General features: G+C 41.9%; 1 protein-coding gene across 1 annotated transcript in view; it reads right to left on the bottom strand.

The window, feature by feature from the left end:
• Window positions 1-7,591: 7,591 nt before the first annotated feature.
• Window positions 7,592-23,917, bottom strand: part of RYR2 (ryanodine receptor 2) — a gene marked incomplete at its 5' end in the record, with an annotated part of 534,914 nt that continues 518,588 nt past the window's right edge. Inside the window, 4 exons of the mRNA XM_045010317.1 lie at window positions 7,592-8,798; window positions 12,090-12,141; window positions 13,561-13,661; window positions 15,106-15,170. Of these exons, the coding sequence (XP_044866252.1) occupies window positions 8,703-8,798; window positions 12,090-12,141; window positions 13,561-13,661; window positions 15,106-15,170 (314 nt within the window). The remainder of the gene's footprint in view (window positions 8,799-12,089; window positions 12,142-13,560; window positions 13,662-15,105; window positions 15,171-23,917) is intronic.

Genomic DNA, 23,917 nt, shown 5'->3' with positions numbered 1-23,917 from the left:
CAAATTGCTGCCTCAAGGCATCCCTGATCCTTATGGTGCTGTGCTGCACCCCTCTAGTAGCCATGGTCTCTGGCTATTCAAATTCAGCCTCCAGGCTCTGAGCTTCAGTGGTCCAACCCTGAGTGAAGCTTTCACACTTCCCTTCACAATTTTGATGGAGCGTAGAGCACGTGGCTATAAGCATAGGAATATTGTCAATGGCTAGGTCCAGTCTCCCATACAGGCAGTGCCAGGGGGCCTTAAAATGGCCAAAAAGTATACTCAACAATCATTCTGCACTTGCTCAGCCTATTGTTGAACCACTCCTTGCTGCTGTCAAGTTGCCCCATGCACGTCTTTATAAGCCACTGCAGTAAGGGGTAGACAGGGTCTGCCAGGATCACAATGGGCATTTCGATTTCCCCTACGGTGATTTTCTGGTCCGAGAAAAAAGTCATTGCTTGCAGCTTCCTGAACAGGCCAGTGTTCCAAAAGATGCGTGTGTCATGCACCTTTCCGGAACAGCCTGCATTAATGTCTGTGAAATGCCCACGGTGATCCACAAGCACCTGAAAAACCATTGAGAAATACTCCTTCCAATTAATGTACTCGATGGCTAGGTGATTTGGTGCCAGAATTGGAATATGTGTGCCATCTATCACCCCTTCGCAATTAGGGAAGCCCATTTGTGCAAAGCCATCCACAATGACATGCACGCTGCCCAGAGTCACGGTCTTTCGGATCAGGATTTGATTAGTGGCCCTGCACACTTCCGTCAATACGAGTCCAGTGGTCGATTTTCCCACTCTGAACTGGTTAGCAACCAAATGGTAGCAGTCTGGAGTAGCCAGCTTCTACAGTGTAATCATGACACACTTCTACAATGACAGAGCAGCTATCATTCTCATGTTCTTGCGCCGCAGGGCTGGGGCGAGCTCATCTCACAGTCCCATGAATATGGTTTTCCTCATCCAAAAGTTCTGAAGTCACTGTTTGTCATCCCAGACGTGCATGGTGATGTGATCTCACCACTCCGTGCTTGTTTCCCAAGCCCAGAAGTGGTGTTCCACTGTGGTCAGCACCTCCGTGAATGCCACAAGCAATCTCATGTCGTAGCTACTACGCGCGGCAAGATCAATGTTGAACTGCTCTTGCCTTTGTAGTTTAAGGAATAACTTACAAGTTTAAGGAAAAATTACAATGAAGATGACAAAGATGTGTGTCCAGTCCATGCTTATTGTATTTCAGTGATTTCCAAATCAAATGCAGATTACAATTAAAGTCCTTTCCTCCACATTACAGCCTTCAAAAAAACTTAGTTCTTAATCTCAATTGAGGCTCTTTCCATTTCAAATAATTACCGGTACTATAAATAAAGGCTATGCAGCTGAATTAGGACCTCAGTTGCACTTGTGCCCACTCCCAGTCTTCACAGTATCCTTCCAGTGCCATCTGTGTAAACCCAAGTCCTACAATGGATTGCACAGATGAAGTTTGCAAACTCAGTAAATAATTCTATTGTTAATGTAGAAGGAGGAATAGAGTCTGGCTTACTCTCTGTGTTGACTGCCCTAACCAAAAATACATAATTTTTATCATGGCAGTAGCTTAGACTCTGTATACAAACAGGCATAGAACTTTGAGTAAAATTATGTTATTTTTATCTTTTCACTTTTCAGAATAGGACCACACTTAATACCCACTGCAGTTCTCTACTCTGCCATCTGAGCTATCAAAGAGCCAGGCTGATATGCATGACAATGCAAGCCACAGCCAAGGAAATGAAAAGTATTCTCTTTTCACTAAATGGCACCTGTTTCACTTTCCCTTAGTTACTTCACCCAGCTAAGGACACAAGGACATGGGTGAGGCAGATTCAAAGAGGCCTGTACCTTCTCAGCAGCCCTGTAAAATTATTATTTATTTGTATTATCATAGGATCTAAGAGCCCCCTAGTCATGGACCAGAACCCCATAGGCGCTTTTCAGGTGGGGTCTCCCAGAGTTGGAGAAGGGGTTCCAGATCCCTGCCACATACCTCTGCAAAGACAACCACCTTACTTCCCAGGGGTGGAGGTGAGAGTTAGCTCCTGGAACAAGCACCACACTTAACAATAGCACAAAACTTTTATCTAGCCCAAGAAAAGTCAGGAGAACACCCAGATGAGGATCTCTAACAGGGGCAACACAGACTCTGTTGCCCTGGCACAGCATACAGCAAAACAGTTCTCCCTCTCTCCACCCCTCCGACCATGTTGGTTAGATACATAAGAACCCTTTGCCCCATGCATCCACTCACACCTATGCAGCTCTGATCTGATGTTGGCATGCGGTGCGAGCTGAGGATGGTGAGTCAGTTACGTGGTCTCTGCTCCTGTCAGCTCCAGGCTGTGGGTTTATAAGAGTCCCCTTTAGCCAGCAGCTGGCTCTCCTCCAATCAGCTTCCTCTTTGCCCTATCCCGGCTATAAGCTGTACAAAGAAGCCATGGTGATTCTTTTGGAGGAAATAGAAACAAGGCTGGGAAAAGAGCTAACTAAAAGGATCCTACCTCACCTTCCAAGGCTCATGCCAAGCCACCAGCCTTTCTAAGATCAATGGTTTGTTATTATTTGCCATGATGCTTACAAAGATCTTAACAATGGTTAGGCTCTTGGTGTGCTGAGGCTGTCAATCATGCTGCTCAGGTACTGTTTCATTGTTCACTTGTACATCCCTGTCTGTTTATCTCAGCATCTAGAGCTGGAGTTCCCAGGGTGGAGAAGAGAGCAGCTTCCTCTCTGCCACAGCTTATGATTCCAGCCTCCTGCCCTGGGTCCATGGTCTCCACTTCCAGTCTTCCCTGGCCGGGTTCATTCATATGGAGATCATTGCAAAACTGAGGCCCAAGAGTAGAATGTTAAATCCGAATTTATTATAGTGGAGCCCATCTCGTGGTCTTCACAATGAAACATTTTGAGAAAAAAAAACAGCAATTGGATCAGTGGCAGAGCTTATTGCAGGGTTTTAGTCTTACCTGTGATTCTCAACATACCAAGGAAATGGCTATTCCACAATGATTATTTTTCATATTAACATCTTCTATTTATTCTGCTAGCTCAAAATTTTCCATGTTCCTACTCTGCCCCTCATGGTTCTAATTTTTCCAACAACCAACTCATTCGAATCATACTGCTGCAATCCCATTCTGCTACCAATGTGAAAAAAATAAGTCTTTTATTCAGAACTTTTCATTCAATTTAGCTCCATACTACATGATCCAGCCCTATTGATTTACCTTCTTTTAAATTGTTCTTAAATCCACCTCATTTAATGTATTCCAGAGATGCACTCAGATTCAGATAATTGTGGTATCCACTTTGAGTATATAGTAGAACCTCAAAGTTAGGAACACCTCGGGAATGGAGGTTGTTTGTAACTCTGAACGAAACTTTATGGTTGCTCTTTCAAAAGTTTACAACTGAACACTGACTTAATACAGCTTTGAAACTTTACTTTGTAGAAGTAAAATGGTCCTTTCCCTTTTTTCAGTAGTTTACGTTTAACAGAATACAGTACTGTATTTGCTTTCTTTTTTTCCTGTCTCTGCTGCTGCTTTACTGTGTACTTCCAGTTCCAAATGAGGTGGTGGATTGGTCAGTTTGTAACTCTGGTGTTTGTAATTCTGTGGTTCTACTGTATTATATGCAGTAATTTACTTAACACAAATTTGCTTTGGAAAATAGAAAAGAAGAGATTACTCATCTTGTGCAGTAATTGCAGTTCTTAAAGATGTATCCCTAAGTGTGCTCCACTTCAGGTGAACATGCGCCTCTTGAGGTGTATGCACACCAGTAGTAGAGCACCCATAGGGACAGTACTCGAAGAAGGTGCCACGTCAGCAGACAGTTACATCTTTCAGTTAAATGAGATTTAACACCAGGGATTAGTTAGGTCCAATTTGGTTTTGTTTCTTTTTTTACTTTCAGGAAATGTAAAGGCTGATATGTGTATTTTGGCCCAGATCTTCCCATCCAATACCTGGTGATATAGCCCCAAGACCACGTCATTGTAGATCCACCCATGGTTGTACTGGTGTGCAGGAAGCTAAGCCCCACACTGTGCAGACTCCTGGCTTCCACTTGCACAACAGATACATGAAATTAGTCTGCCAGAGAACTTCAGCATTGATGGAGAAAGTTCCTTTGTCCATTTATGCCAGTCATGGCTTTTTTTTTGCCTGAAATAAGATTCCACACAACAAACCCCCATAAAGACAACCAGAAAGAATAGATAAATTGCACAGATAGGGGGACCAGATGTCCCGTTTTTAAAGGGACAGTCCCATTTTTTGGAACGTTTTCTTATATAGGCACCTATTACCCCCCACCCCCTGTCCCGTTTTTTCACAGTTATCTGGTAACCCTCACAGATACCATTAAAATATCACATGGACTACATAGAAAGATGCTAATTCAAGAAAGACATAGGGAGGAGACAGCAAAATAAATATGAGCTTTTAGTGCAAAGCTATTGTGAAAACCAGTATTATTCTTGGATATATTTGTAAATGATTACATGTAAAGTAAGAAGTACTAGTGATACTCTATTAGCCTGGTGTGGCTCCACATGAAATACTGTATGCAGCCTTGCCCCCAACTTTTTAGGAAGACTGTAGGAAAACTAAGGAAAATACAGAGAGAACCAAAAGCCAAACAAGGATAAGAGACTAGGAGACTATGAGGAGAGACTGAAGGAGCTACATTTATGAAAATTAAAGTTAGACATAATACAGTCAGCAAACAAATCTACCCCTGCTTTCTGAAATGCCAGCTACTGTTTCTTAATTGAAGTTGTACCAGATATTAAACTGATACTACATTTGGTTAGTTAAGAAAGAAGGAAATTCTTATCTTAGATATACTATAGTCTAGAAAACAAAGGACTGGAACATTATCACAGCCAAGAAATATTTCAAGGTAATAGTGTAAATGAAGGGAATTAGTCATAGTCTCGGAGGATCATAGCAGTTGTACCAGTGGCCTGGAGCTGAAAAATGAAAAAAATTATGAAAGGCAAAGAAAATGCTACATTAGTAAGAGTAACTTGATGGTGGGGATTCGCAATGCACCATACCTGCAAGCTCTTAAAAAATGGCTTAGACAAGACATGAGAGGCAAAGATATAGGGAGCAATCTGGTAAAATACAGAGGGTAAGAGCATCAGCCTTAAAGGACTAAGTGGCCTCTATTTGTTCTTTCTGTGATTCTCTCATGTCAAAATCACTAATAAAATGACAGATGGATGTTCGTGATTAATAAAAGGAGACTATTAGTGCTTGTGAAAGGAGCTACACTGATGACAAGTACAACATAGACAGGGGCCTCGTAAGGTTCCTGAATCCTGACCACAAAAGACTGGTCTGTATAGACAAATGGATATTTCAACCTCTATCCTCATTTATTTCCTATTTCATGTGTATTTTTTTACTTCTCCATCATCATTCATTCTTTGACTTATTTGCTAAAACTAACCAGAATACACAACCACCACATATACAATGTTGGTAGCTTCCTTGTACCCAGCATGCATCAGAAAGCAGCAGCAAATCCCCTCTAACATCTTATAAAGAGCGTGTCTTGAAATATTTTGTATAACTTGTTCATACCTTAACTACAAGGTAACGGCTGAAACATAAAAATGCAAATATTAATGTATGTACTTGTAAATGTAATTGGACCTTAAAAGATCTAACGGTACATTAGGTAAGTACTGTAATTGAATTTGTAGACATAATACAATAATGCTTTTTCAACTGGTGCATTGTCACATAGCCTTGTACTTCAGCCTGGAAGTAGTTCTCTCTCCTGGCACACTTCTAACTTCATTTTAAAGTTTAATTCTTTCCAGACAGTTGCAAAAGAATTAATTCTCTGCAGAATTTGGCAGCAGTCACGTGAATAAGCTATTAGTTATGCTGCATTCCTTTTTACAACATCCCATTTCAGAAGCTTGCCAACAAAGATCTTAGGAAATCAGTTTGATCAGTGGTAGTTAAAAGCTATAACATTTAACAAGTTCCCTTCCTTTTTGCATGAATCCAAAATGCAGTACTTGAATAGCTTTCCTCCCTTTTCAGTATTTGACAGATTTGCTTGAAGATTTCATACCTGAAGAACTGAATGTCACCATTAAAATCAGAACGAGTTACTGAAAATTCACAGGTTTCAGAGTAGCAGCCGTGTTAGTCTGTATCTGCAAAAAGAACAGGAGTACTTGTGGCACCTTAGAGACTAACAAATTTATTTGAAAGTTTATGCTCAAATCAATTTGTTAGTCTCTAAGGTGCCACAAGTACTCCTGTTCTTTTTGAAAAGTCATAGTTTAATAAGAAAAACATAATACTCTCATTACACGTGTTTTCATTCTCAACTTTTTGGAGTTTTCTTCTGAATCTTATGTTTTGAATACCACATCTAGGTCAGTATAGCGAACTGTGAGCTAGTATCTCGGTGGAGGGAGCAGGGGACGCAGAGTAGAAGACATTCACACCCATATTCCACAGCCACTCCATGAAGCATACCTCTACCCACTTCCAACAATGCCAGCCAAATCTTGCTCACATCAATGAACCCGTTATCAGCTGGGAGGAGGCATATGTCCCTGTGAAGGGGGGGGTGGGCACTTGGGCAGATTTATTCAGTAGGTGCAGATGTATATAATGAAATAGTAAGCATCTGTTCCACCACCAAAGATGGGCCCATTATTCTTTAACATGGTTTCACACATACTGGGTGCTACAGAGTCTTGGGCTCAAACAGTAGAGAATGAAGCAGCAGCTTTCTGATGTGGAAGGTCAAGATTAAGGAGACATCCCTCTTCTATTCATATATCTGTCTGCAAAGTCCATATTCTTCCTTCTGAATTTAGTTATTGAAACAAGTACTTCATTGACCTTTAAAACTAAGTCAACACCATCAGCCTGGTGCTCAGGAGCAAACTCTGTAACAAACCACTGCATGTGCATATGAGAGAGGGAAAACCTCTTCTGCTAACATCTCAGGGGGGTAGTGAATAAGAAAACAAATCAATTCCTGGCAGCTGTTTCCTATTTTTATAATCATAATTATAAACCAAAACTCTGGGTTCAAAAAGCCCTGGAAGTTACGGTATTTGAAATCTCAACCCTGCTCTGGACCCAAATTTCAGAATGGCACCTGTATTTCTGGTCAGCTGAACTGACAGCCTACATCTGAACAGCCCTGGAGGTTGGGAGGGATTGAAATATGATTTTTATGGCTTTTAAACACCATATTCATAACAATTATTTCCCACTTCTCTTAGCTACAACTGAGTGCTAGTGAAGCTACTAATTTGCCTTTGTGGCTAGATGAAGTTGTGGACTATGAGTGAAAAAGATGCAAAGTGGGATCACCACAGAGCACAGGAGGATAATAATTTCAACAAAAAGACAACAGAGTGATCCTGATTGTTAAATCAGGTATTAACTAGTAAACTCAGTAAGAAAAGGCTCAAATGTTAGCAAAACCACCTTGCTTCCATTCTGTATTTCTCTTTTTATTTGTAAAGACTGCCATTACAATTGAAAAGGACTCAAAATGGAGTGATGTACACATCATTGGTGCTTCATGATGGACCAAATGGAATCCCTGAATGGATATTGCTTCAGCTTTGATTTTAAAAAATGGTCTAACAAGAAAATTTTAAACTCCACTATTGATCACAGGTGGCAAAAATGAAAGAAAGAGAAAAAGGAATTAAACCAAAACTACCGTTAAGTTCATAACATATACATTGTTGGCTGATGACACTGATTCCAAATGTACAATAAAGCCCACAACACTTTATTACTATGAGTATAATTATTGTGATTGTTTTTCTCACGTTGATCAACTTGCTTTTGAAGGTTGTTATTTTTTGTTTCTTGGTTTTAAACTTGCATAATAAACATGCAATGAAATATTTCTTTTTAAATTGTTTTTCAGTCTGTTTTCATACAAAGATTTCATAAAGTTGCAGTGTTGCATCAGAGCATTACCAAAATAAGAGCGAGAGCAAAAGAGGAAGGTAAATGTGAATTTAGTTTGATGAGAATAACCTACTCTTGTCCTGAGACACGCCACAGTCTTATTAAAAAGGTGTGCACAGTCAAACCCCTCCCCCCCGCAACCTCACCAAAACACAAAATAAATATTAACTGGGAAGAAAGGGAGGGCACAAAGAAAAGATAAGATGTCATCATGCACTCATCTTCTGCATAGCTCAACCCACATATAGTAAGGCACTATTTCCCCACAACTTAGTGTCCAAAACAATCCTTTACAGTGCTCTGTGAACTATATAGTTTCTTCCAGGATGATGAAATAAATAGATTGAATGAATGCCACTACCACATTACCCCACGTGTGTTCTCAGAATCAAGGGATTCATCTGGCAGTCTCATAAAATAATTGCCTCTTTGTGTGTGTGCATGTTATGTATGGGGATTTATGTGTGGGTGTGTGGTTTTCCCCCCCCATGAGTTGCTTGTTTTAAGTTTTCATTGTTCTTTACTCCATTGTTCTCAAAGAAAATAAACAGGGAAAAAACCCAGCACAGTCAGGTAATGAGAAACATAGCTTTGGTGCTTCAAAAAGCACACAGCTTTGGAGAGTCGAGAAATCAGTTCTTCCCTAAAGAGTTGGGAGATGGATAGATATATTTTCAGTGGCGATCCTCATTCATATTTAGTTGAGCTGGTCTTCATACTGTTTTCGGAAGCAGTCACCAGCAGGGAAAAACTCCCAGCATCGTTCTTGATACATTTTCCATACATAGGATTCCTGCAAGACACAGGAGATTTAAATAATTAACCTGATTCAGTGAGAGTACATTAGCCATCTCTCATCTTTCAAAAAAGACTACATGCTGTTCTAAATTTTTTGATCCAATTCAAAATTGATCTGCTGTGTATGAACCTATACATGATGGAACACTCTAATAACTTAGTTCATTTTAGTCTAGGCTTTTGGGTTTCTGTCTCCTGGATGAAAGTATTATAGAAACACACATATGTTAAGGTAGGGAGTATTTTAAAGAGACTCTTGAAGAGCTCAGGAATTTTGACTTTCTTTCTGGTGAAATAAAAAATGGAGACAAAAGTACGTCTACACTACCCGCCGGATCGGTGGGTAGTGATCGATCTATCGGGGATCAATTTATCGTGTCTAGTGTAGACGCGATAAATTGATCCCCGATCACTCTGCCGTCGACTCCTGTACTCCACTGTGGCAAGAGGTGAAAGCGGAGTCGATGGGGGAGCAGCAGCAGTCAACCCCGCGCCGTGAGGATGCGAGGTAACTTGACCTAAGATACGTCAACTTCAGCTATGCTATTCTCAAAGCTGAAGTTCCGTATCTTAGGTTGATTCCCCCCCACCCCCACGTGTAGTACAGTTGCCTGCAGTACCAAACTGTAGCTAAGGATTAGTGTTTTAATGATCCTTAAAGGAACCTCAGCTGAATTTCTACATCAGCATTTCAAACATGCTTGTGTACAATATATAAAATAATACAATGGCTTTAATGATATCACTTTCTGGTAGTATTCAAAATGGGAGCAATTTCCCCTAACTCTAGGTTTTATCCCCACCTGTTTTAACAGATAGTATACTGTCCAAGGGATCTAGTCTTATCCTGATGTATAGCGCTTATGCCAAATATATCCCTACATTCATCAAATCTGGTGTATTGCACATTTTAAGGGTGACTCTTCAGCTTTTGAATAATACAGTAAAAACAAAACGAGACAGCATTTTATTGTAGCAAATACCAGTGATTCAGTTGATTAGATAGCTCAGAGGGCTCTCTCATTCCCCACATCTAAATGAAAGCATGGTATAACTAACCAGACTGGAGTGATCACTGGTAGTCACTGTCTGGACTCAGTGTATGCAGTGGGTCAACACACACAATAAGTAATGTCAAACAATGGAGCAAACATAAATGCAGCAGTATTTTTCCATAACAAATATTATCAATTTACAAAACAGAGGTAAACATTCTAGTCTAGTTTAACATGTCATTGTCAAAGGACAAAATAGATATTCAGAAATAGTGAAACAAGTTTATAAAATGTGCACTCAGTCAAGACTGACAGGCCGTATATAGACTGAACATGATTATAGTAGTTCAGTATATTTGTCAGATTTCAAAGAGAACAGCTTAAACAAACAGAGAAAAATGTGCGGTATCCCTGTGGTGTACTGTAATTTGTTGCTCTGTAAGCAATCTGTGTGTGTGTGGGACCTGCAACTACCAACCACTTTACCCATCACTCTTACACAGTTCTCAGTGGGAATTCCAGCTGTCTGAGCACATTTGGCACACTTTTTTCTGTTGACAATTGTAGCTAAAAGGCTTGAGGAAGTTTCAAAAGGTTTGGAAGAACATTTCAAAGAAAAGTAAAGGCAAGAAAAAAAAATCTTGGTAAAATCAATCTTTGGAGCTTCATTTTCCAAAGGGTTTACCTTTTATCTGCACCCAAAAACGCATGTAGCCACCTACATCTGGACTCAAAATGTGAATGATTGTTCAGAAAGCAGATCTTTACATTCCAGTTTATACAATTCATGCACATAGATGCTCATTCAAAAAAGGAAGCCACTGGAAGATGTGGCCTGTGAAGACTAACAGGCACCTTTGCCAAAAATATGGTTTAGTTCTGGTTGCCCTTGTGGAGGTGCAAAAGAAATGAGGGCAAGGAAAGTCTCTTCTCATCATGTGCACCTGTGCAAGATGCAACCCATCTCACGTTTGTGGGGTTTGAATGCAAGGAAGCATTAGTGCCAACATTGTTTCACGTAACAGGGGTGTTTTGAGGAATAATACATGAATGATTGCTACAGTGAGGTGAGCCTTATAAGTGTGTAGCTAGATAGAAAGACAACCCAAAGAGGGCATAGGCAGGGCGCCAACTCCCAGCAATGCAGCTGGTCAGTACTGTGGGAGAATCTATGATATACTTCCCAAAAAGAGAAGTAGGAGAAGGCTCTGAGTACACTTGCTTCAGAGAGCATTCTCTCTGGCCTCTGGTTACATCCCTCTGGTATGGTGCATCTGCTCACCACCCATGGCCGTGCCATCTAAAGCCCCTGCAGAGCCCACTGAAATTAACAAAAAATAAATGAGAGTCTGCAATTCTTATCTGTTCAAGAGTGATTTGGGGGTGGTATAGAGCAGTGCAGTGTCTCTAGGCTGCCCCTTGGGCTGGATTGTTCCATAGTCCTGCCTCCTTGCTCTCCAGGGAGGGGAGAGGAAAAGTGAGCATAGGGACTAATAGGCTGCGCTGAGCAAGTGGTTAGAATTTCATTTTGGATAAAATGTTGTGAAATTTAAGAAGCTTTAGTTTTATCTGTTCTTCTCTTAAATGAATGTCACCTGCCTGAATTTTATGTGTATCTGGGCTATATGTCATTAATGGACACGCTGTTACTCATTGTACATGATGAGAAAATTCTCTTCCCCTTGCCAAATTTGTGAATGCTTATTCCAATCTGAAAGTTAGAATCCAGTTTGATATCCTCATTAAAAGGTGCAAGCCTCGCTATAATTGTCCTTATGTCTAATAAGCCTGCCTCTTATGGAAATCACCAGCTTTCAGTATTGCTTATACAATACCATGGGAGAAAATGGTATTTTACAGAGATAGATGGCACTGTCCTGGCTTTGAAAAGAATACAATATAAATTACAAGTAACCAAGTAAGTAATAACAATAACAAAGGAAGCGAGGAAGATAGTCAATAGGAAAAAGTCAAGTGACTTGTTATTTTAATGGGATATACGTATCTTGTTAGTTGCAATTTTCCTTTCATGCTTATTTTGGGGAGACAAGTTTTAAGAGTACAAAATCAGGTACCAGAACAGATGCAAAGGTGCTGAAGAGGAGGTTAACAATTAAACTCTGGCCAAAGTAAGTGAGTTTTAAGGAATGTTTTGGATGAGGTCACTTGTTCCACAGGGAGAGCTTCACACGATTGGTTAGAATTCTCATCTAGTTGTGCCATACTGAATATTCCTGACTTTTATCACTAGCACTTTTTAAATAGTACTGGTGTAAACAGTGCTCACTTACCTGTCCTGTATGCTCTGTTTCATCTTTGTTAATGAGATACATCAGAAAAAATCTACAGAAAAAGACATTTTCATCAGAAACAAGCACATGGAAATATCAGAAAACCAAGGGGAAATACAAACAGATGGATGTTTGCCATTATGTTTTATAGAATAATTCTGTTAATGGATATACAATATACGCATTAGAATTTTAGATATATATTAAACCACACACAATCTCAACACTTCTGAGGCTCACCCATCATTCATTTTTACTAGCTGACTACAATTAATAATGGATGACCCTCAAAAGAATAAGAAATTCAAGTTTGGTTTACTATAACCATACAGCAGTTACGATGCTTAGATGAAGCTTGCCCAACCCTTCTAATAGGAAAATTACAACTGAAATTTTCTTGTCCCAAACTAGTGAATTAGGGCTTTATTGTACACACTTACATTGGAGAATAGTCAAGGAGACTGTTTCCATGAATATGCATTATTCAAGATGATTAAGGCTTTCAGAATCAGCTTATTAAACAGTTTATTAAAGAGGATGCTTTATTAGATCTTGTGGTTCAAACTAGACATTACAGATGAGAAAAATGTGACAGCAGAATATAACCCTGTGGTTTTATTAATACTCTAGGCTTGATACTTTGGCATATTTACACACATGGTGATTATTTCATAATCAGCTCATTTTTATATTAAAGGTATTCTAGACATGACATCTCTCTATAAATTATAAACGTAAAGCATAGCCACTAATTTTGGGTGCCCAATTTGAGGTACCTAGGACCAGATTTTTCAGAATACTTAGCATTAGATAGCACTTTATATATTCAAATGCAGCTTCCATTGACTTTAGTTGCAGCTGTGAGAACCAAGCACTTCCGTCTCAAGTTGGCCACCCAGATAATCAAGAATACATAATTAGTAGCCACTTGGGAAAAAAATGGTTTAAATGGCTTAATTAGCACCACACAGGAACTCTATAGCATAGACAGTGATAGAATCCAATTCTCCAGGGCAGCATTCAACAGCCTTAACTGTCCTTTTTTCCCCGCTATATGTTCCCTACTTCATTTGCTATACACCTTTCAATTTCTGCTACAAGTAACAGTTTCTTTCACTACACAGCACTAATTCATTCCCAGAGCAGGGCTCATTTTATGCACTGAATGAGACAGAGGGCCCATGGAACAAATACTATGCAATCATGTAATTAAAGTCTTCAGCATCATAATACATATGCATAGTGGGGCTGAATTAAGCTTGCACAGGCAACATTTAACCTGGCATTTCCTATCACACTGAGAAAAATGGAAAGGAATCTTTCTCTATACCTCTCTTGTTCACCCATACAGCATGAATGCATATAAAATCTATACAGTGGTCTTTCTCCCTTATTTTGTGGGACTGATTAGTTACTTGCAAGGGCAGATGGAAGTCATGAGTTATTGAAGTTTGTGTGGTTCTGTACTTACAGATAATTGGCCAAGTTGTGCTCCTGCAGGGTGTGTGTTTCAAAGCCATGGGGCACTGTGTCAAAGTAGTCATTGCCTATCCCACAGATAAAGCATTTGGTCTAAAAAAAATCCAGAAAATATGCACATTGTTGAAATGCTCTATAACAGTGCTAGCTTCTTTGAAAAAAATACCCAATAAGCACACAGCAATATATTTAGAAATTCTGAAACATGAAATATACTATGTGCTTAATAAAGGCTTTTGCTTTAAGGACTCAGCCTAAGCTTCAGCCAAGCACATGAACAGAAATTTAATTGCTGTCACAATCACTTCTTGCTGTTTGGTAAAAAATCTTTGGCATCAATAACTGAATGGGAATAGACCAGGAGAAAGGAGGGCATGAATTAATCAAGGCTGAAAAGCAATTTTTCCTTTTTGTTCTCGCCAGGCTTCTTAAATGAATATGAGTCACTGTAGTCCATAGCAATCTTTACCTCAAAGGTAGTTATGTTTACCCATCTGAAACTGAATATGCTTTCAGTTGAGTTACAGAACACAGCAGGTACCTGATACCCTTCTGAATTCTGACAGTCAGATTTAAACAAGAAAATGGCAACTCTGCAGGAACAGAATACTTTCACTTAGGATATCCAAAGAAAATACACAAGTGAGATTAACCATAACGGGGGACTGGACAAGATCACCTCTTCCAGTCCTATGATTCGTAATCTGATTTCATTAATGCTGTATATTGGGAACCTCCAAGCTAAACCCAAAAGGCCTTCACCAACCACTGAGGTCAGTTTTGTTCTATTCAGCCACAGCTGACAAAGTTAAAATAAAATAAAATCCTTAGCATTAACATAAAAAGAGACATGAAAATAAATTGGTAGGTGTTTTGGCTTAGTTTTGTTGGTTTATCACCTATAAGGAGCCAAATGTACCAAAGAACCAACTGAGACTGCAGGTAGTGGACAAATAGGTCTAAAATGTGTCAAGAGCAGAGTATCAGTTTTGATTAAATGTGACTGTATCCTGCGTGATTCTAATTGGTAGTGCCAAAGTGCAGTCAAAGATCTTGCTCTCCACTGTACCCCTTTCACAGGCAAAAGTGGGCAACAGCGAATGCTATTCTGTAACTTGTCTGTTAGCAGAGCACTTTGATTAAAAGGAACTGTACTAAGACTGTTCTAGTGAATGCTACAGAATTGTTTCTGTAGGCTTTCATGTGATATAGTAATATATTTGCTCTAAGAAGATATTTTAAAAGTCATTCAATCAAAAAAAGTCAGTCATGGAAAGTCATCTCAGCAGACCAGACTCTCAGTTTTATTTGTGAGACTTCAATATGGTTTTGCTGAGGGGTAACTGAGGACAGAATCTTGCCCAGTATGCTGTTTGATACTTAACCTTTTGTTGTACTGCTAACTGCATACTTTCCTGTCAGTTTAAAATTACGCTCTGATGAATCATCGCATTTGGATAATGAATGCACATTCTGGCAACCAGCACTTTACTTAAGTATGCTACGGTGAAGCAACTAGGAGCTTATCATTTCTTACCTCCATGTCTTCTTTAACTTGTTCTTGTTGGTCTCTTAATTCTCCAAAAGCATCAATAATTAAACCTGGTGTTTAAATAAAAATGATACTTAACATTCAAGAGTACAATATGGCGAAACGTGCATACCCATGGAAACCAAGGTTGAGCTCTGACGGAGTAAGATCAAATGAGAAGTTGTCTCCTTAAGTAGTAGAAACCTTCATATATTTTGAAAATCACTCTAGTGTCTAAATATGTGAAACAAAGCTGACTACACAGAAAGAAAACAAGTCCCTCCAACTAGGCTGGCTGGCAGAGATTTTGTAACATACTTTTTAATTGGGTGTTTTGGGATAACTGGCTTCTTGTTTTATATGTACAGCCCTAGCCTTTTCTTTTATACAGTAGGTAAAAGGTAGACACACATTTGTAGGGTAATGGAATCTTTATTTTAAAAAGATAACCCAATAAAAAGATACTACTATATACTTAGCAGAGTTCATAGCTTTATTATATGAATACCATGGAGATGGCCAGGGGCTATGTGCATCCTGCAGCTCCTGCACTCACTATGCTTGTCACTTAATAATGGAATTGCATTAACAGAGCTCCGAAGAAGTGATGGGGCATTTCTTAGAGAAACAGAAATGGAAAAAACATTCTAGGGTCAGAGACCTATATTATAAATACAAAGGGCCTGATTCTTCCCTCACTTGCACTGGTATAAATAAGACCAATGCCACTGAAGTTAATGGAGTTTACTGCTGTACAATTTGTGAAAGTGATACAAGAATTAGGTTCAAGTTTTACAGTTAAGACCTGTCAACTTATATTCAGTTACTCACAAACAGGGAAACCAAACTGGAAAAGCAAACAGCATGAGATACACTGCTTGAGGCTATCAAAACATGGAATTCTGTTTTTTACAAATGCCTTTTAAAAACAAAAGTTTGCTTGAATCTTTGAGACAACACATCAGAATTGTAAACAATTTGCCACACACTGAGAACTCTTATCTAAACACACCTATAAGAAAATAGGAGGATTCTCTCGGAGCAAAATTCATCATCTAACTACATGTTAGCTGGTACAAGGCAATCAAAGATCATTATTTATAAAAGCGGTAAAACCATCAAAGTCTTGACATGTGTTACTCCAAAAGGATATATATTGATTTGAATTTTTACAAACTATAACTGTAATAAAAGAGCATCCTCTCCAATGCTCTGGGCATCCTTGACAATTTTGCACCACCACACCTTCTCTGTTACTTTTAGCCTGAACCAGCTAGGTTAAAATTAGTGTGGGTATGCCTACACAAGCTGCAATCACAACTTAATTACATAGTGTGGTAAAGTTCCGACCTTGTCCCCGTGGGTCCCGTGCTTCTAGGCGGTATATGCTCACCTCAGTGGCTCACTACGACCCTCCATGTAGCCCGTCTCTCTCTCTAGGGCCAGGGTTACCGTCTACTGAGCCCTTTTCATCATAAGCCAGCAAGGAGGTTGGTGAGAGAACTCCACAGTCTCTGCTGTCCCTGGGGGCTTGTTTCAGAACAGTTTAGCCTCCTGTCCTGACAGGGGCCTGACTTCCCCTCCCAGGAGGTGTTCCTGTAGTGGTGGGTTGAGGGGAACCTGGGCCCGCCCTCTACTCCAGGTTCTGGCCCAGGGACCCTAACGGTAGCAGCTGTTGGCAGCTAACTTTTCACTGCCAGAGTTGCTACATTTCCCTGTGCCACTTCCCCACAGCTCTCCTGCTTCTCCCTTCTTCACCCTTACCTTAGGGCTCCCTTACCAATGACTTGAGGGTGTCTTCATTAACCAGCCCTTCAGCCACACTTCCTTTCCTCTGGCTCCCCGGCTCTTCTCTGCCTGACTGGAGTGAGCCCTTTTATAGTATCAGAGGGGCCTTAATTAGAATCAGGTGGTCACATTAGCTTAATGGCCTCACCTGACTCTTTGCAGGTTAATTGGAGTCTGGTGTTCTCATTAGCCTGGAGCAGCCCCTGCTCTGGTCAGTCAGGGAACAGAAAATTGTTAATCCAGTGGCCAGTATATCTGCCTTCTGCTACTCTGCTGTACCCAACTGGCCTGGGTCTATCAGATATCCCTCCCCCATGCTCAACACCATGGGGTTGGACAGCTTGGGACGCCAGACAGTGTACACATGATAAGCTATCGGCGTTGCCATGGTGACTCCCTACTCTGTGCAGTATGCGGAACTGGAAATATTGGAGGGATAAGAACCACCTGGTTACCCTTGTGTTCTTTTCCTTGTTCTGTTGCATCCATTGAAGAGGGGCATGGTCGGTCACAAGGATAAATCTGTGCCCCAGCAGGTAATAACGCAATGTTTCCATGGCCCATTTTACAGCTAGGCACTCTCTCTCTACTACTCCGTAATTCTGTTCCCTCGGAAGGAGTTTCCTACTGAGGTAGAGAATTGGGTGTTCCTCTTCCCCAACCATCTGTGACAGGACAGCGCCTAACCCCACCTTGGATACATCTGTCTGTAGGATGAACTCCTTTTAAATCTGAGGCTATCAATATGGGGTTACTGCAGAGGACAGTCCATAGGTCTGCGAATGCCCTCTCTGCTGCATCGGACCATCTGACTGGATCAGGACCATGGGCCTTTGCTATGTCCGTTAGGGGACTTGCCCTTGTAGCAAAAAGGGGGATGAAACGCCTGTAATATCCCACCACCCCTAGGAATGCTCAGACCTGCTTCTTATGACTCGGCCGTGACCAATTTTGGATGGCTTCTAACTTATTCAGTTGGGGTTTTACCAGACCTTTTTCTACCATGTAGCCAAGACATTTGACCTCCGTGAACCCTACGGCGCACTTAACAGGGTTTGCCGTAAGGCCGGCTCGCCTGAAGGTATCAAGGACTGCCCCCACTTTTTCCAAGTGGGTCTCCCAGTCTGAGGTATGAATCATCATGTCATCCTAGTAGGCTGCAGCATAACTGGTATGGGGGGTGTAATAACTTGTCCATGAGGCGCTGAAAGGTAGCTGGAGCCCCATGTAGTCCAAAAGGAAGGACCATATATTGGAAGAGACCCTCTGATGTAGAAAACGCCGTCTTTTCCTTTGCATCTTCGGCTAGGGGAATCTGCCAGTACCACTTTGTCAAGTCTAGGGTTATCAAGTACTGGGCATTCCCCAGACAGTCCACTAGTTCGTCTATGTGGGGTATAGGGCAGGCATCAAACTAGGATATCTTGTTTAGTCGATGGAAGTCGTTGCAGAACCTTGTGGTGCCATCAGGTTTGGGCACCAACACTATTGGGCTGGACCACTGACTGTGGGATTCTTCGATGATCCCCATCTCCAGCATTTTCCTGACTTCTGCTTTTATTTCCTCCCTTTTGGCTGATGGCACCCGGTAGGGCCTCATAGTTACTCTGGCACCAGGGTTCATGATGATGTGGTGATATATCCCGGTTGTGCAACCCGGCTGTGTCGAGAATACGTCTTGATATTGGGCAATCTCAGTTATCTCTTTCTTCTGGGCTGTCGTTAGATCAGGAGACACCCTCACCTGTTCAGGATTTTTGTTCCCTGGGTGCAGCTCTTCTCGAACCACTGTGCATGCCTCTCGCGCATGCCATGGTTTCTGAAGGTTGACATGGTATATCTGCTCTACTTTTTGACGTCCCGGTTGTCGCACCTTATAATTTACTTTCCCTATAGGTTTGACTATTTCATAGGGCCCTTGCCACTGGGCCAACAGCTTACTTTCGGCCGTGGGTACCAGTACCATTACTTGTCACCAGGTTGAAACTAATGAACCTTGGTTTGACGGTTGTAGTAGGTTCTTTAGGCGCTCCCTCGCTATGGGAGTGACTGGGGCTATCTGGTCCCTCATCCGTAGCACATGATCTATTACGTTCTTCCCCTCACTGGGTTCCTCCTCCCAAATTTCCTTGGCTATGTCCAGGATGCCTCGTGGGTTGTGTTCATACAACAGCTCAAAAGGGGAGAATCCGGTGGAAGCTTGGGGGAGGACCTCACGGATGGCGAACATGAGGTACGGTAGTAGGTTGTCCCAATCTTTCCCATCCTTGCTTACCACCTTTCTTATCATGGCCTGGAGGGTTCGGTTAAACCTTTCCACCAGACCATCAGTTTGTGGATGGTAAACCGAAGTCTGCAGGATCTGGACATGGAGCAGGGAACACAGGTCCTTCCTCAACTTGAACATGAATGGTGTTCCCTGGTCTGTGAGAATTTCTTTTGGTAGCCCTACCCGAGCAAAGATTGCCACTAATTCTTTGGCAATGCTCTTGGAAGCTGTGCTTCGTAAGGGGACAGCTTCTGGGTACCTGGTTGCATAGTCTAGGATGACAAGTACATACTGGTGGCCTCGGGTCGTTTTCTCTAGCGGCCCCACAAGATCCATGGCGATCTGCTCAAACAGAACTTTGATGATCGGCAGGGGTACCAGAGGAGCTCTTAGATGTGGATGAGGTTTGGGCACCAACCTTAGATGTGCAGTTGACATTATTAGTTAGCAAGACTTGCCTGACTGCCTCTGAATATAGTTCTTCCTCCTCGTTAACCATGTAGCATCCACTCTGTGAGATGGAGGGAGCTGAGCATTGGGTGCAAAACCTGACTGTGCAGCAGAGGACGGAGGTGGGGAGGAAGGGACATGGGAGGCTAAACTGATGATGCGAGGAGATCAGAGGACCAATACTGTCTCGGCCACACTACAGCAATGATAAAGAGCTTGGCATGGTCCAATTTCCTCTTGAGAATGACCTGCAGGATGATCAGGATTGGAGAAAAAGTGTATAGGAGTGCTGATTCCCAGCTCAGGTGAAAAACATCAATCAAGAAGCCCAGACTGAGACTCTCTCAGAAGCAAAACAACTAGCATTTCTTATTGTTTCTTGTGGCAAACAGGTCAATTGTCAGAATGCTCCAAACTGCAAAAATGGACCACCTGATGCTGGGATTCAGAGACTATTTGTCATTCAGTAAGAAATCTCTGCCTAGGTGATCCACCAGGTGATCCTAGATCCCAGGTAAGTGGTCAGCCATGGGAGTAATGTTTCCTCAATGAAAAACTGCCAGAGTTTGATCACCTCTTGGCACACCAGGTTGGAGTGTGCTCCCCCCCCTCTGGTCACATAATACACTGCAGTGGTATTGCTGGCACGGATGTGCACCACCCAGTCCCTGATGTGATCTTGAAGGGCCTGATTGGAATTGTAGATGGCATGAAGCTCCAGGACACAGATATGCAGAGAAGCTTCCTGTTGTGACCATTGTCCTTGAACTTTCAGTGACCCAAGATGCACTCCCCAACCTATTAAGGAGGCATTGGTGACAACAGTTTTGGTCAGTGGGGACCAAGCGAAGGGAATGCCCTGGCACACATTGCCCTGAACCACCCACTATCATAAGGCATCTGCCGATCCTGGATTAAGTCAGACTAGTCTGTCCAAGTGATGACGATTCAGATGATAGACCAACTTCAGCCACATTTGAAGAGAATGAAAGTGCATTCTGGCAAATTGGACTACCTGTGTGCATGCAGTCAGATCACCTAGTAACCTTAGGCATACATGGGCTGAGGTTTCAGACATAGGCGGCAAATAATGTGGCAGTCAGTCAGTCAGCAGAAATGCTCTTGAACTTGTAGAGTCTACCAGGGTCCCAATGAACTCAATTCTTTGAGTTGGAACCAATGTTGACTACCCATTGTTTAAGATGAACCAGACGATCAAGAAAAAGTAGCATGAAGCGAACACGAGAGAGGATTTCTTCCCTAGACCTGCTCTCAGGAACTAATAGTTCAGATATGGGAAGATATGAATGCCCTCTTCCTGAGATATGTAGTCTCTACAATCATGCATTTAGTGACAGTGCCAGTTCACCATGACGAACTGGAGAAGCCTCCTGTGGCTCAGAAGAATTGCTACATGGAAATAAGCATTCTGAAGGTCTAGGGCAGCAAACCAGGCATTATGATTTAAGGCAGGGAAGATATTTGCTAGGGTAACCATACAGAATCTCACATATCTGATGTATTTGTTGAGATCATAGAGTTCAAGGATAGGTCTCAACCCTCCTTTGGGCTTGGAGATCAGGAAACACTAAGCATAGAATCCTTGTCCCTGATGCTGCAGGGGGGGTCGACTCTACAGCTCCAAGCACCAGTAGAGACTGGACCTGCTTGAGGAGCAGTGTCTTGTGAGAGGTGTCCCTGAAGAAGATTGGGGTGGAGAGGAGGGATGGAGAGGAACTATATGGCATAATCCAATTTGATGGCGCTTAGGACCCAGATGTCTGTGGTATTCGAGTCCCAATATGGGGGCAGCATTGGGAATGAAGAGGAACTGAGGACTGGCACTGGTGGTATCGAATGAGACACACTCCCCTTTGGTAATTGGAGAGTTGCCAGTACTGAGGCAAACGTGGTACGAAGCTCAATGAAGGGATCTGCCGCCAAGACAACAATGGTGCTGAAATACGCACCAGTTTCTAGGGGGCCTTCAGTGCCAGGCCCAGTGTTGGCCTCCATTAAACAATCCGAGGCCTGGGCAGCTCTGTGACACAGCCAGGAGGTGTAAAGGGCACAACAAAGGATGAGGCAGTAGAAGTGATGGCACCAGAGCGCTCATGAATCAGTGGAGACTCTGGGACTGAGAGCAAAGGAGGTCTGATGCCACCCAGTATGCTGCCAGCATGGAAATAGTCACTGCTAGTATCAACATCATGGATACTGGACTCAACAGATGCCCTATGGCCAAAACTGGAGTTGATAGTACAGGCTCTCACTGATTTCAATCTGATACCAGAGAGAAGTTGGATAGACCTGCTCCATTCCACATGCCGGAGGGAGTATGGTGCAGATCAGCACTCTTCTTAGGAAATGAGGAGGAGTCTCCCCAAGCCCTAGAATGATCCAAGTTCATTTTATCAGACTTCTTTGTCACTGTACCAGAGGAGAGTGAATGACCCCTCTTTCTCTTGAGGGAAATTCCACAGCTGAACACAGAGTGGCATCACTTGTCAGATCCAAAAGTGACCACTTATCAGATGAAAAGATGAAGGCCTCAGTGCTGAAGCAGTCTTCACGATTTGCTCTACCTGGTGCCAATTCAGCTGCAAGTCTCTCGCCACCAGAGTCCTTTTTTTAAATGACTTGCAGATGGATCATAACTCTCTAATGTCTTCTTCATTGATACACAATAAATAGCTTGCGTGGGGATCACTGTTGGGGATGGCCCCCTTCCATGATGGACAATGCTTGAACCCGGCTGAAGGCACATCACAGGGCAGCTAACTACTCTAAAACGTATACTATCATGAAACTTAACCTAAGAAAAAGTTGTCAGAAACGGAGAACAAAAGTCTGAGGTGAAGATACCAACTCTAACCTTTGTTAGTAAGAAGGAACTTACTGAATGGGTCAGGGCAGCACTGCCCTTATATGGCCGGGGGAGGGGATAGGGGTAGCACTGCTCATACAGGTACTGCTGGGCAAATTTCTCCAGCTCCGGTGCACTGCTTTCACCCATGCCTAAGTGGAATACACCCTTGCATCTACTCAAAGAATGTATTTGATAGGATTCTTACTGAAAATTTGACGAAAGTCAAGTATTGGATACTAAAAGCCTTGATTTCATACTCCTTTTATGGGAGAGCCTCTGTTTTCATTGGAGAAAGACTGAAAAGCTTGTTTACTATGGGCCAAACACTCCCCTTTGTTCTTCAAAAAACACAGAAAAGGAGGGTAGATCTGTTGCCTCTGCTGCTCCTCCAGATCATCTCTTCTGTTGTATCAAACTTCTTTACTGCTAGTATATGAGTGCCTTGAAAGTGGGACAACTCATGGCACGGATCCAGAAGGGATAATGGCAAAAATGGATTGGAGGTCAAGTTGTACTGGAGAGAATCTCAAGAGTCACTAGTCTTTTGCACTACAGGATCCTCCCTACATGCATGTCCTACTTCATATCTGTGGCAGTGGTATGCGGTACACCCATCTTGTATGTGTAGCCCCATTCTCTGAAGAGAAAAGCCATGATGGAGGAGCTAATAGTGCTCTTAGCAGCAATAATGTATTGTGATTAAAGCACTGTAACTTGTCAGACTTAAAGAGAAGAATGCCCCATTGTGACTGTACCTCAGAATGACACCCTGTACCCACATATTCACCACTGTTATATGATTATGATATGTTTTGTCCAAAATATGCCTTTTGAGATATTATTTGAGAAGTCAGGATCCATTGAACATTACTATCCTATTGAATTGTATGTATTACCATTGTATGTGAAATTATGAAGTTTGCTATATGTTTATTATTGAAATATATTGTGAGTCTGGGAGATGCCCACAGCTGGCCTTCAAGTGGCAACAAAGGAACAACTAACATCTCCAAGACAGCTTTACATTAGGACTAGCCAGCCATGTATTGATGGCCCATTAAAAAGAATCCACTCTCCCAGTGGACCCCTCCTGAAGCACATAGACCATGCAGGCCCAATGTCTCAGCACAGTATCTAGAACACATGATCCCTGACTCCATGTTTGAGACACTGTCTTTCCATTTACATTGATTGGGGGTTAAAAATTGGAGACTGTGACATCAGCCCTGGGCCTCTCTCCTCCCCCAACTACTCTGAAGATAACAAGAACATTTGAAAGAAAAGACTTTGAACTGGGGAGATTGGCTCCAGGCTGAGCAGGGAATTCAGCCTATGAATTAAGAACTGTGAACTGCTTATAGCATCTAATGGGGTGAGAAAAACTGCTTGATTCAAATCTTGCTTAGTCCAATAAAGTTTAGAATTTAAACTGTGATTTTACT

Source organism: Mauremys mutica, chromosome 3 (genome assembly GCF_020497125.1).
Source record: "Mauremys mutica isolate MM-2020 ecotype Southern chromosome 3, ASM2049712v1, whole genome shotgun sequence".
In the NCBI taxonomy this organism is placed as follows: domain Eukaryota; kingdom Metazoa; phylum Chordata; order Testudines; family Geoemydidae; genus Mauremys; species Mauremys mutica.
Note: the sequence above shows the minus strand (reverse complement) of the source record. Positions and strands in the feature narration are given on the sequence as shown.